Source organism: Gadus morhua, chromosome 15, assembly GCF_902167405.1.
Source record: "Gadus morhua chromosome 15, gadMor3.0, whole genome shotgun sequence".
NCBI classification, from domain to species: Eukaryota; Metazoa; Chordata; class Actinopteri; order Gadiformes; family Gadidae; genus Gadus; species Gadus morhua.
Genome location: NC_044062.1, coordinates 12,361,845 through 12,374,991, shown reverse-complemented (window position 1 = coordinate 12,374,991; position 13,147 = coordinate 12,361,845). Strand labels below are relative to the sequence as shown.

The window sequence follows — 13,147 nt, the reverse complement described above, 5'->3', positions numbered from 1 at the left end:
CTGTTGGTCGTCCCCACTGTTGCACCTGCTCCAGTTGAGACTTGGAGGCCTTGTTGTTGACTTTTCCTCTGTTGAGAAGCCTCCTGGTTCTTAACATCCACTATGTCAGCAACAACTGTGTCAGCCCTCTCCTTTGCTGGTGAGCTAATGCTTGATTCAGAACTTAATGATCTGTTATCTCTTGATCTCTTTGCCTGCAAGGCTTTTTCTGATTTGAGATAGGATCGAAATGAGGATCTATCAACTTTTGAGGTACTTCCAAACGAGTTGGATCGTTGACGGTTTGGCCTGGTGTCCCTTTTGACAGTTTTGTTCCGTCTTCCCTCGTTTATTTTCATAGATTCTGTAGCTTGCATCTTCTTTTTCCTCCAGTTGTTTTTTTCCTTGGTCAAGGTTTGAGCTTCAGGAGGGGACTCATCTCCTTTTCCCTCCGGGGTTTGGGAGATGATCTCCTTCACCATCTCAGGCTCTTTTTCCTTTGACCCGGTTTGCTCTTTTTCTTTTTCTTCTGCGTCTCTTGCTCTTTTTCTTTTTCCTTTTGACCCGGCCTCGACCCCCGCTGCGGCGGCCTCGACCCCCGCTGCGGCGGCCTCGACCCCCGCTGCGGCGGCCTCGACCCCCGCTGCGCCTTCCACCTGTCTCTCTCTCTCTCTCTCTCTCAGGGCGTTCCGTGCTTCTATGCGATCACACAGATCCTGCCTGTCCTCTGCTAGCCCTAGCTCCTCTTGAGGGGAAAAACGGTCTGTCTAGTTACTGGACCAGATGAAATGAGACGGAGAGGTAATAAAGTCTGTCGGCACGAGGACCTTGGATTTATTAAGTAAAGTAGCAACGGTTATACAGAGTCATAAAGCGTGAGAAATCGAATATGTCTAAGTCCCTAATCAGCGCTGATGGTTCGTCCAGAGCTTCGCCTCCGTGGAAGGTCTGCTTCAGAAGAAGATCCAGAGTCCCTGTGTGATACAGTTTTATGCTGTATCCTCCTCTCGATGAGGTGTGTGCATTTGAGGTGTGTGTGGTTCTGTGTGTTTTTGCTTGGCCTTGGCTCCCAGGCCCTGGGAGAGCTTCGAAATGTCTCCTGTGTGATAAATTAAAACGGGGGAGCGCCCCCCCCGAAGTGTCTCCTGTGTGATAATTTAATGTGGCTCTCACGTTCTTGAGGATGACTGGTGCATTGTCTGAGTGTCTACCATTTGCCTGCTTGGGAAATGGGGCCTTGGCTCTGGCCTTGACCTGACTATATTATCATGTTTGTGTTATGTGTTAAAAGTTGACTATATTGTAATGTGACTGCTGTTACGTGTGTGCGCTCATGTGATGTGCTCATCAGGCTAGGGTAGGAGTTAGCTATATTTGTAATGTACATGTGATGTACTCAGCAGGTTATTTTTCCCAACACTCTTCCAACTCCAACCTCCCCCGTCTGTCGTTTGCTACCTCCTTTAAGCCCAAGCACCCCTGCTTAATGATCCCCAGGCTAGCCTCGTTAAGGGGAGGAAGTCCATATATGGCTTGGGGGTGGAGCCAGCAGGTGGCCAGACCTACCACTCCCCTCACTCCTCCCTGGCGTCTGCCACACTACGTACTTATATAATAAGGAAGTTGCATCCTGGCTAAAAAATTAGGAAATAGCACATCACTAGCCACTACTCAAATAGCTCTGTCACAAACACTCGCAAAGGCAATCAGTTCCAATCTACCGTCTTTGTGCACATGGCTCCTTTTCTTGTTATCGTTGTTACCCTCTGTGGACTCACAGGTGAGTCGCATTTCTTGAGTTTGATACAGACAGTTGATAAATCTCTTAAGACTATTTTAGATCATGATTAGATCAGATTTAGATCAGATTTTAGTTCATTGTGATCTTCATCAAAAAAGGTAGGCCTATTAAGCATAGACAGTTGTCTGTTTGTAATCTATTTTTGTATGTTTTTGTATGTATTTTGTATCATTCAATTTGAAAAAATACATGTGTGGTTTGTGAACAGGAACTCACAGCCTCACTACGGTGAGTGAAGAAGTGTCTGTGAAAGTAGGGGTCAGGGTTTCCATTCCATGTCTATACCAACCAAGCCATAAGAACCATGTTAAGTACCTTTGTAAAGGAATGGCTTGGTTGTTATGTGATATAATAATCACAACCAACTCAGGGAGTAGTTTTCCAGAAGGCCAGTACACAATCTCTGATGACCCGGACCAAGGGGTCTTCACAGTATCCATCACAAGCCAAGAGGAGGGAACGCAAACCTACTGGTGTGCTGTGGAGATACCTGATGCCTTAGATGAGGGAACACGTTTCCAACTTTTAGTGTCCGAAGGTGAGTGTGTTTTGGATTAAACACTTAGAAAAAACAACTAGGATTTAAATGTTTTTTTTCGTAAGAAGGCTATTTGAATGCTCTCTGATAGAAGTTATTTCTCTTTCAGGCGACTCCAGTCTGTATGTGGATCAACAGGAAATAATAGGATTTGATGGAGATAGTATAAATATCAGTTTTCACTCTAAAACACACGGCAAACCAGGATGGTGCAAACTGGGCCACTGCAAGGAAAAACAGGATGGCTTTATTGAAAGTTCACAAGTCTCAATTGATGCAAGCAAACAAGACGTTTTTGTGGTGACTATGAAGGACCTAGACATGGAAAGCAGTGGTTGGTACATTTTTTTCCAAGGGCAACTAAATATGCCAATACATCTAACAACGAATTCAAGTAAGTTTAAAAGTGTAGTGTAAAGGGATTAAAAAATATATTTTGCCAAATTGAAACATTTCCACTTGAATACATTATATATGTTATCAACAACAGGAAGTTGATTAAGGGAATTTAGTAATCTCACTATGTTGTGTTATTTCCACATTATGTAGTCACCTCAACAACTGTGAGCACTTTGTCAGGTGTGGTGTCCACTAAAAAGATTACAGAGAAGGAACATGAACTTGTTCTCAGGTCAGTTCCCTTTTGCTCTCCTCGGCTACCTCAGCCAAATGTATCTTACATCTGACCGTATTTCATTTACATGGGTAGAAATGTGTGATGGCTGTAAAAAAAATAATTGTACTTATACACATATTCTTCAAGTTTTGTCAATAAAGGGTGCTCTATTTTTTTTACAGAGACGACCTAAAGATCCTGCTCCTTCCTTTCGGCATATTGCTGTTCATTATAGCAGTGGCCCTGTTGGTTTTGTGGATGTTCCACAGTATGTTGAAACGTAACTTCCGATCTCTTGAAATTAAAATGCAAATGCAAATGCAAATATAAGTTAAATTAAATTTGTAATTTTTTTTTTATTTGTTTATCTGTTAGTTGCGTTCATATTATACAATGTATTTCTTTTACACCCATTTTATTGTTGGCTTGTTATTTTTACAAAAATAATTATTTTCTTTCAGGGCGAGCCGAAAGAAAACGTATAGCAATCACAGTAAGATGAGGCTACATTTTGATTTCCTCCCCATACCAACCTTAAAGGGTAAAACAAACCCTTGAACCAAAGCTCTGGCCCAGAGGGGGCAAGTTTGGATTCTACCATAAATATGTAACATGTAAAATGCAATTTGAAGTCTATTCTTTGACAAGAAAGTAATACAACAACATCTAAACGAATGTAACACGATCTGATAATGTTGTCTCTTCTCTGATCAAGGGATCGTCTGAGCCAGACGTTTTTTATAGTAGTGTGATGCCGATGCATTCCAGGGCAGCACAGAATAAATCTACTGGTGACATGAATCTCAAGGTAAATCCTCTTCTGTCGATTCATTTAATCCATGCATTAATTTATTGAATCATGCATTCTTTCATTTGGACTTCCATTCTTTTATTCCTTAATTTTTTGTTTGCTCATTTATTCAGAATAACCCAAACGAGGATGGAAATATAACATACAGTGTTATTGGCCCCCATCCAAGAATATAAATCATCCATGCCATTCAATTGATCATACGCTTGTGACTTCAACACTTAAGATGATTTTCATTCGCATTTTGAGTAGGCTACTATTTATCTTACATGTATACAATATAAATGTGTCCTCCCTGTAAACTATCCACACACACACACACACACACACACACACACACACACACACACACACACACACACACACACACACACACACACACACACACACACACACACACACACACACACACACACACACACAACACAATATTAAACGCACTATTACAAACACACACACACACACACACACACACACACACACACACACACACACACACACACACACACACACACACACACACACACACACAGCAAGGATTTGCCCCAGAAAAAGATGAGACATAATGGGTTTCTTCTTAAACCCAAATGTTTTACAGTTTTGATAGTTTCATAACTTAAGGTTTTTTAATGCATCTTCAAAATGTATTTGCTATTTATTTTCGAATAGGCCTATGTATTTAATAGTATGTTAATTAGGTGAGTGCTGTATGCAGCGCTCAACTATTGTTCTTCTTGAGTGTTATTCTTTCTTTCTTTCTTTCTTTCTTTCTTTCTTTCTTTCTTTCTTTCTTTCTTTCTTTCTTTCTTTCTTTCTTTCTTTCTTTCTTTCTTTCTTTCTTACTTATTCTCTACAAATCTTGGGACCTATCTCCTTCCTAAAGTTTCCATAGAGAATCCCTCCATTATTTTAATGTTCAGAATAGCTTGGAATCGTGCGTTACTTTTCAGATTTTTAAAATATTTTATACTTTATTCTATATTCTACTTTTAAAATATTATTTTTTACAATGGAAGTCAACGGGAGATCGTTCAGCTCTTTAACGACATGATGGCTATTTGTTCAGCATTTTTCAACTCTTTCAACTTTTTAAACTATACAGCTTTTTCCACATTTTTTGCATGGGAGCCATTTCCTATGGTACTTCAACTGTTTAAGACGTAACTAAATCAATTTTCAACCGTTTATCTTTGTTCATTTAAAAAATCTACACACTTGTATCTTCAATAATATCCAAACGGAATTTCAATATAATTTATACTTTCTTCAGAATCACTGTTTTAGTTTCATACCGGCTTCGATTTCAGCTGTTCTCATTGAAGACGTCTGTCCATTCTGACACTCATACTTCTTAAGACATCGTAACTCAATCATTTAATCAAACATTTACCTTCGTTCAATCCATTTAACAAATCTACACACTTGTATTATCAATATTATCCGAACGGAATTTCGATATCATTTCAACTTTATTCAGAATCACAGTTTTAGTTTCATACGGGCTTCTAGTGATGGGTCGTTCACGACCGAATCAGTTTGAGTGAACAAACCTTTAACAAGATCGACCCAAACTGATTCTTCTCTCTCGTCGTTTTGTCTTGTTCGTTCTCAGATTCAACTCCTCCCAGACCCACTGACTTGCTGACTCGCTGTTCGTTCACTGACTGTGAGTGGTGAAGGGGGAAGAGGCTTAGGCTACGTTTACATGATAACGGTCTGAACAGCAAAAAAAAGACGTAAAAGTGGCGTCTTCACTTTTTATTCCACGTTTAGACAAGCATTTTCGGGAGGAAATCTGCATGCATACGGTGACGCAAAAGTGTTTGGATTTCGATTGGGTATGGATGTCAGGCAGCTAGGTGGTGCTGTGATGCACTATCACACAACACCACCATGTCTGTGCGCATGCGTAGAATCTTCCTTTTTCATATCTGCGCCTCGAAAACCAAAGCATAATTACAGATCCTTCTCTGTTCAGTAATACTATCTGTACATATCCTGTACATTTCGTGGAAAGACTCCTGTAAGTTTATTAGAGCTTCCAGAGCAGCTTTACGGTCCGACTCATTGAAAGAATCCAACTTGTTAGAGGTTTCAGGGAGGGGGCTATAACGCCCCCTCCCTACCGGACTGAGGCGAACCGAACCATACCGCACCCTGCAGTGGAAACGTGGCATTAGTGCGTGATTAAAAGTAGGCCAATAGAGCGGGAAAAAACGCCCAATCTGGCAACACTGCTGAACGTCCTCACACTCCAGCGTCAACGTAAATCAATGAGACCTACTGAAAACGAAGATTGGAATCAATGATTCTTTTCCTTGATTCAGTTCGCGTCGGTCAGTTGCCAAGAAGAGTCGTTCAGAATCGTTCGTCCATTCGTTCGTTCGTTCAGTCGAGTGTCCGGTAGCGGAGAATCGAATCATGTAATAATGCCGCGTGGAAAAACAATGGAAAAGTTGAACGCCACACATTAAACGAAGAGCTACCATGGAAGTCGTCCAGCAACAGTTCCTGGCCTTAATGCTTTTCATTTGGCAGTTAATCAACTTCGAAATGCAATCTACTGTTTCGAGGCTTCTGTTTGTTTGTTTTTATCCCCACGTCGCCCGGAAGTGACGATTCTGTCAACCAATCACGGAGGAGGTGTGTAGCCCGAATTTTCCGGCACCCTTTGAGGCGTCTCAGTACCCCAACGGAGGAGTACTGAAGACGAGGGCAAAACGAGTCCGGCTCAGTCCGGGTCACGCCCACTTTTGGCGGTGGAAACGCAATCCGTACCGCAACTTTGCGAACCGAACCGTACCGCACCCTGCAGTGGAAACACGCGATTACTCTTGAATCTTATTTGTTTCCAACCATTTTAAAATTTTTAAATGGTGTGAAAGTTTACATTGATTACTCCATTTAGACTCAAATTCAAATTGAAGTTCAAATCCCTTCACTTGATCCCTTCACTTGCCATTTAACATTTCTCTACGTCTTAAACTATCTGTCTTTATTATAACAGATTTTCAACCTCACATTTGCGCCACAGCACTCACCGCATTCTCTGCAGGAAGTGCATTTTCAGTCATTAATTGTTATCTAAATGAAAAACATGTAAGCAGTTCCAAAATAAAGTTGTTATTTTCTTCAATACTCTACTGTACTATATTCAATAATCAATAATTAATGATTCAATAAATAACTATATACATTTGTGATTATTATTATGAGGCATAAAAGCATTAAAACATTTCGGGAACCTAAATGAGCTCGCTTTGCCCTTTTGTTTAAATTCTATTCTAATTTTTTTTGTCTTATTCCTCAATTTATAAATTACCTAGCTATTTAGACCTATACATTGAGCAGCATAGCCTATTTCCTACAAATCTGTCCTCTGTAAGGCTAAAGTAAAGAAAAAAATATGGGGGCCAATAGCATAGCACAAGTTGGCATATTATATGCAACTACTACATACTTAACATACACTAGTTTGAATAAGGTTTGACATGACGTGTTGTGTGATCATGGAGTGTCATGTGATCACTCAAAAAATTATTTTACATTTTATCGGTATTATGATAAAAAGATTAACTACGGATGAAACAAGGCCATTGAGTATGCGCTGGCGTGCGTGTGTGTGTGTGTGTGTGTGTGTGTGTGTGTGTGTGTGTGTGTGTGTGTGTGTGTGTGTGTGTGTGTGTGTGTGTGTGTGTGTGTGTGTGTGTGTGTGTGTGTGTGTTTATTTGTGCGTACATTTGCTTTGGAGTTGTGAGTCATTCTGTTAGTGATTTGTTTGTTCTAGAATATTTTTTATTTCAATATAGCTATTTTCAATGACTTATTATGAATATAATTATAATACTAATAATAATAATAATAATTATTATTATTATTATTATTATTATGTATTTACCCCTATTTTATATTGTGATTATGGCCCTCAGTAATCTATAGTCCTCTAATATAGTCTCCTATTGTACAATATTGTTCCATGCACAAAATAAATAAATACAATACAAATACAAAATGTAAAGGCGTAATTATCTTGACTGAATTGTACATATATTACACATCAGAATGTCAGTGTGGTTTTAATGTATACAACACAAGTAATATTTCTATACAGGCACATATTCGGCTTGCCTGAGATAGGGTGTGACACACGTGGGTGTGACCCACCACAGGGTGTGACGTGTCCTCGGATGATTACTGATTGGTTAGGATTCCAGCGGAAGTCTCCTGTGTCAAGTCAATGTAAATTAGCTTCAGTAAGACTTCCTGTTAGAGGCTCTGGTGCAGTCAGATTTGGGATTTACGCTGTACAAAGATTAACAACAAATTATTTCCTAACACATCCCAATTGCCGATTCAAACACGGCATAATGAAATAGCGCATTTCTTAATCATCCATAATCAAACCATTACATATGATATGCCGTGCTTAATTTACAAGCTCTTCTGTTGCTGTGTTTCTAGGTTTGTAATATACATTATTCCGTCAGCTAACCCTATACAATCATAAAACAAATTAACTTGGTTTTCCTCATAAATGAATGAACAATAATTTTCTCTTAAATATCTACAATAATATTCTATGCAATTAAGAAACTTGAAACCAGAGGACTTTTACTTTGAATAAAGACAGCCTTCCAGAAAGGAAGGGCTCATTTTCTGATTTAGGGAACTTGACTCGGCTCAGTCTCCTTCAGCTCGCCCTCCAACCCTGTGAAGTCTGCATTGGCCGTGCGGTGTGAGAAACATTGTATTTCAAAGTCACTTTAGTACCCTGCTAGCACCAACGCTTACCGGTAAGAAACTCATGTATTGGTCTGCGTGCGTTGACACGTAAACATGACAGATCTACGGATAACTCTGGTTTATGTCCTGGAGTCCCGTCTCCACCGGTAGGCTGCAGGCTAGTAAAAATAGCTCGGCTAGCTTTGCAAAGCATGCTGCAAGACTTACACATGCCGCTCTTTCCACAAGTCGGCCAACCATGTTGTCTAAATAACCTATTGAAGTACACGTTTATACTATTACAATTATGCACCCGCTGCTGTATATCTACCTTGTTTAAAAGCTGTTAAAAAAAACCTGGTCCTTGACTATTAGCTCCAACTCTATCCGTATTGTACCCTTAGCCTAACAATAGTCGACTTTCACGATATTGTTAGCTGATGACCATCAGAAGTTATTCATCAATGCTTAAATTATGTTGTTATCATTATTATAGCACTTTGTGTGCATTCCTTGGTTACGTAAGCCAACCGAAATGTAAATCGGTTTAGTTAGCAGGGGGACCTATGGGCAATGTCGACCAGTGCGTCAAAATGGTTTCTATCGGTTAACCTTGTCCACCTGCTCGCCTGACATTTAGCTACACTGTTCCCCTTAGGATAATGACTTGTTTATGGGAATTATTTGTCGCCAAGAACCAAGTGGTTGAAAAAGTGTTGATCATACTTTTAGCTATTGGCATGTTCCTTAACTTCCTTCTGACTCGGTGCACATTATTTGGGTGGCGTCAACATGCACATTCATGCAAGATCTTATAAACAGCGTCCTGACAGTTGGCCCCGTACTAAAACGTATGATTTGAACCCTCCCATGAGCTGGCGAAGTGCTAGATGGATGACGTTCAACATTGTCAAGCCTATTCACCACCAGCCTGTTGTATTAGGGATTCTGCAGTTGGACAACTAATGATAGCATTGGAGCCTACAAGATGAAACCTAGAGTTCCGAACATTAGTGCCATGTTTACTACAGGAAGTAATATTTTATCCATTCTTTAAGGAAATGGTCCTAGGTGTATATCCTTTGATATGAGGATAACGATCACAGGGTGGCCAACTGCCAACTTCCCTGGACGAACCAGATTCAAACTATACTCTATCAATGTCGCTTGCTATTGGTGTTAATAAAAAATACATTGAGAATTGGAAAAACATACCTACATTAGTATTGCTGATCATTTTAGTTTGAGTATCTTAGTCATGGAAGCGCAGGTACAGGATAAACTCATTCAGATTACTTCAAGTACCTCTGAGAACCAACATCTGTAGTCCTCAATGTACACATAATTTTTTTGCTTCACCCGCCAGAAAGGAAATTGAAAAAAAATATTTACACATCAGTTTATCGTTTTTTTTCTTATTGCATTTATTTTGTTTTGTAAAGTTGGTAAGCAAATATGATAGATTTGTATCGTTGGTATTATTATATTTTCTTACTCCACAGCTAAAATGGCCGTGCCTCCCTGCTATGCTGATCTGGGCAAATCTGCCAAGGACATTTTCAACAAGGGCTATGGTATGTCATCTAAATGTTTAAACCCGTAACTTTGGTGGCTCATGGCGGTTTAAGAGTTGGCTTTTAAATTAAATATTTCTGTTCTTTAGGATTTGGCCTGGTGAAACTGGATGTGAAGACCAAGTCCTCAAGTGGAGTGGTAAGCATGTTTGTTTATTTTTTAATTGGTAATAATATGAAGTTGATTACTTGATGAGGCGCAAGATGGGGGTCACCAAGTGGAGTAAATCCCTTAATTTGGGTTCTTCTTCCATACATCAGGGGCTTGACATGGTAGCGCTTTCTTCTAGCCTGCCGTTACATTCATACGTAACCAACACCCCACCCTCCCCCCTCTTGACACTTGTTTACATCTGACCGCTGACCTTGCAGGAGTTCAAAACAGCTGGTTCCTCCAACACCGACACCAGCAAAGTGGCCGGCACCCTGGAAACCAAATACAAGAGGTCGGAGTACGGCCTGACCTTCACAGAGAAGTGGAACACTGACAACACCCTGGGAACAGAAATCACTATTGAAGATCAGGTAACCAGCAACGCATATTCATGCAACGTACAGTAAACAAAAAGTTTGAACTGAACACATGAATTGGTGATTGTCTAACTTGATGGTTTTCTTCCAGATTGCCAAGGGACTGAAGTTGACCTTTGACACAACCTTCTCACCAAACACTGGGTAGGTCCAGGTCCAAATCCATTGTCTGGTTAGCATAAGCAGTTTTTAACCTGAACACTGGTAAAGGCAGCTTGGTAGAATCTCAAAATGTCCACTTGGGGGTAGGGCATTCACATTGCAAATACGGTTATGTATTATTGTGCCCGAGTTGAAAATGGCCTCCATCTGCGCTGTGATTATCTTATTGTTTATGGTTTCTCTATTGTGCCTGTTCCACATTTTCTTTTGTGCTGATCAACTCACTGCATATGCAATTTTGAGTCTGAAGAGAGTCGTTCTTGTAAAGTCACTACCAACTAAATTCAAGCTCTGTGGACTGGGGAGTCTGAAGAGAGTGGTTCTTGTGTACAGATTCATTACTTAATTCAAACTCCTTTCTTCCCTTTTCCTTAAAAGGAAGAAGAGCGGAAAGGTCAAGACCGCCTACAAGCGCGAGTTCGTCAACCTGGGCTGCGACGTGGACTTCGACTTCGCCGGACCCACCATTCATGGTGCCGCCGTTGTCGGCTACGAGGGCTGGCTCGCCGGGTACCAGATGACCTTTGACACAGCCAAGTCCAAGATGTCCCAGAACAACTTTGCTGTGGGCTACAAGACGGGAGACTTCCAGCTGCATACCAATGTGTAAGTATAGAAGACTCCTCTGACATGACTGTTTAGTGTTTATCTGTAGGGTACCTCTCGGTACACAGGACGTACACCTTCCGATATATTGTGGACCTACCTCCCAATATACTATCGTTTTTCAAATGTGCTACTGAAAGATGTAGTTTTGGCTGCGATAATAATCTCCTCTCATCCCCATTTGTTTTCCAAAGCAATGATGGTGCTGAGTTTGGAGGCTCCATCTACCAGAAGGTGAGCGACACGCTGGAGACATCCGTTAACCTGGCCTGGACCGCTGGCAGCAACAGCACGCGCTTTGGCATCGCCGCCAAATACCAGCTGGACAAGGATGCTACCCTTAGTGTAAGTCACTGCCGCTACTTCTGCCAAGCTCTGATTTGTATGATGGTATTGTGGTCCTGACTTGTGGTTTTGCATTTTATTTTTCCCTCTCTAGGCTAAAGTGAACAATACCAGCCTTGTTGGTGTTGGCTACACCCAGACTCTTAGACCAGGTAAGCCGTAGCCCTTTTTATTTTATTTTTTTTACTTTTGGTCGGCCTTTAAAATTATTCATACAACTTCATACAATTCTTTTAAAGTGATATGCCACTTAGAACCAATGAAATCTAAAATATATATTTCCCTTTTTTTTTCGTCACCAAATTGATTTTTCTTTTAATGTAGGCACTTTCGTTTAATGTTATGTCTTAAGGTTTAATTCATAAGCTAATGGCTTCTCTCTTTGACTGCAGGTGTCAAGCTCACCCTGTCGGCGCTGGTAGATGGCAAGAACATCAACGCTGGTGGTCACAAGCTCGGCCTGGGTCTGGAGCTGGAGGCCTAAGGCTTTTTTCAAACATGGGGAGAATAGGGAATATCAGAAGAATCTGGCCTTAAATGTATTTCCACCTCAAACCAGCAAGGGCATTTCTTGAAGGGATTGGTTGAAAAGGCTAGGACAATGAACGGTCATTAAAGAGTACCACTTTTCCAACAGGTGCTCCCCTTATTGGGAAAATTCACCTTTCTTTTGGGAGGCGGTGCTTTTTACTTTATAGTCGTATCCATTAAACTCTGCACTGTTTGTGGCGAGTGTTGTCTTTTGACTTTTAAAATACTTTCTCCAAGTCAAAAAACTGCTTGTGATGTTTTTGTCCCCTCTGGCCCTCCTTGCCTTGCGCTAATCCCTCAAAACTTGTAACCTGGCGAGCCAATCGGCGAGTTTCAACGCAACCTGTCCTTGGGTTTTGTCATTCTGACCGTCTGATATTCCCCCTCGTCATCTGAAACGTAACCTTTTCGTACGCAAACCATATTAAGTACTCTAGGCTTGTTCCTCTTCCTTTTTATTTAAAATGCTGTTATACCTTCCTTCATTATGCACTTGATGATACACCTAACACTCGAGTTGTGTTCTGCTTGGTCCTGGCCAATGAGGGTTGGAGATTTGATTTCTTGTGAAGGCTATACTTGTGACCCTCCCTTGAATAGGGCAATTTTTGGGGGGTATAAACAAAAATAATGTATCTGAAGTTTGAGGAAACCCTTTTAATAAACGTTGGCTGAAACAGGCAGGCTTTTTCTTCTGTTTATTCACTTTAGCAGGTACCCGGGCGCATACTTGAGGTTCACAGTGATGCCAAACTAGTTTGTTGTCCTGTTTGGGGGGTTGAAATTGTGGGCCCTTGGTCATGTGCCTTGAACTTGGCAGTAGAGACCACCACACCCACAGGAAATCTGGAAGGTCCTAATGTGTGTTACTTTTGAATAAAGTCTTTGAACTCAATTTTGTCCCAAGTGAAGGCCTACTTTATTTATTTTT

The 13,147-nt window shown here is 40.8% G+C and overlaps 2 protein-coding genes across 6 annotated transcripts; both read left to right on the top strand.

Annotated features, from left to right (window-relative positions):
* Positions 1–1,625: 1,625 nt before the first annotated feature.
* On the top strand, positions 1,626–4,106 carry LOC115560468 (uncharacterized). 5 transcript variants are annotated; one of them, XM_030379902.1, is made up of 8 exons: positions 1,626–1,759; positions 1,989–2,318; positions 2,428–2,712; positions 2,898–2,949; positions 3,117–3,214; positions 3,396–3,427; positions 3,650–3,742; positions 3,859–4,106. In XM_030379902.1, the coding sequence occupies exons 1-8, from the start codon at positions 1,714–1,716 to the stop codon at positions 3,919–3,921; spliced, it is 999 nt and encodes a 332-aa protein (XP_030235762.1). In that variant the 5' UTR covers positions 1,626–1,713; the 3' UTR covers positions 3,922–4,106. The 5 variants fall into 5 exon arrangements, with proteins under 5 accessions (XP_030235762.1, XP_030235761.1, XP_030235760.1 ...); XM_030379901.1 differs by having other exon boundaries at positions 2,868–2,949; positions 3,117–3,202; XM_030379900.1 differs by having other exon boundaries at positions 2,868–2,949.
* A 4,275-nt stretch (positions 4,107–8,381) lies between these two features.
* Positions 8,382–13,116, top strand: vdac2 (voltage-dependent anion channel 2). The gene is made up of 9 exons (XM_030379314.1): positions 8,382–8,538; positions 9,970–10,041; positions 10,131–10,180; positions 10,414–10,566; positions 10,664–10,716; positions 11,113–11,340; positions 11,535–11,685; positions 11,780–11,837; positions 12,078–13,116. Exons 2-9 carry the CDS (start codon positions 9,975–9,977, stop codon positions 12,167–12,169), a joined length of 852 nt encoding a protein of 283 aa, XP_030235174.1. The 5' UTR covers positions 8,382–8,538; positions 9,970–9,974; the 3' UTR covers positions 12,170–13,116.
* Positions 13,117–13,147: the final 31 nt, after the last annotated feature.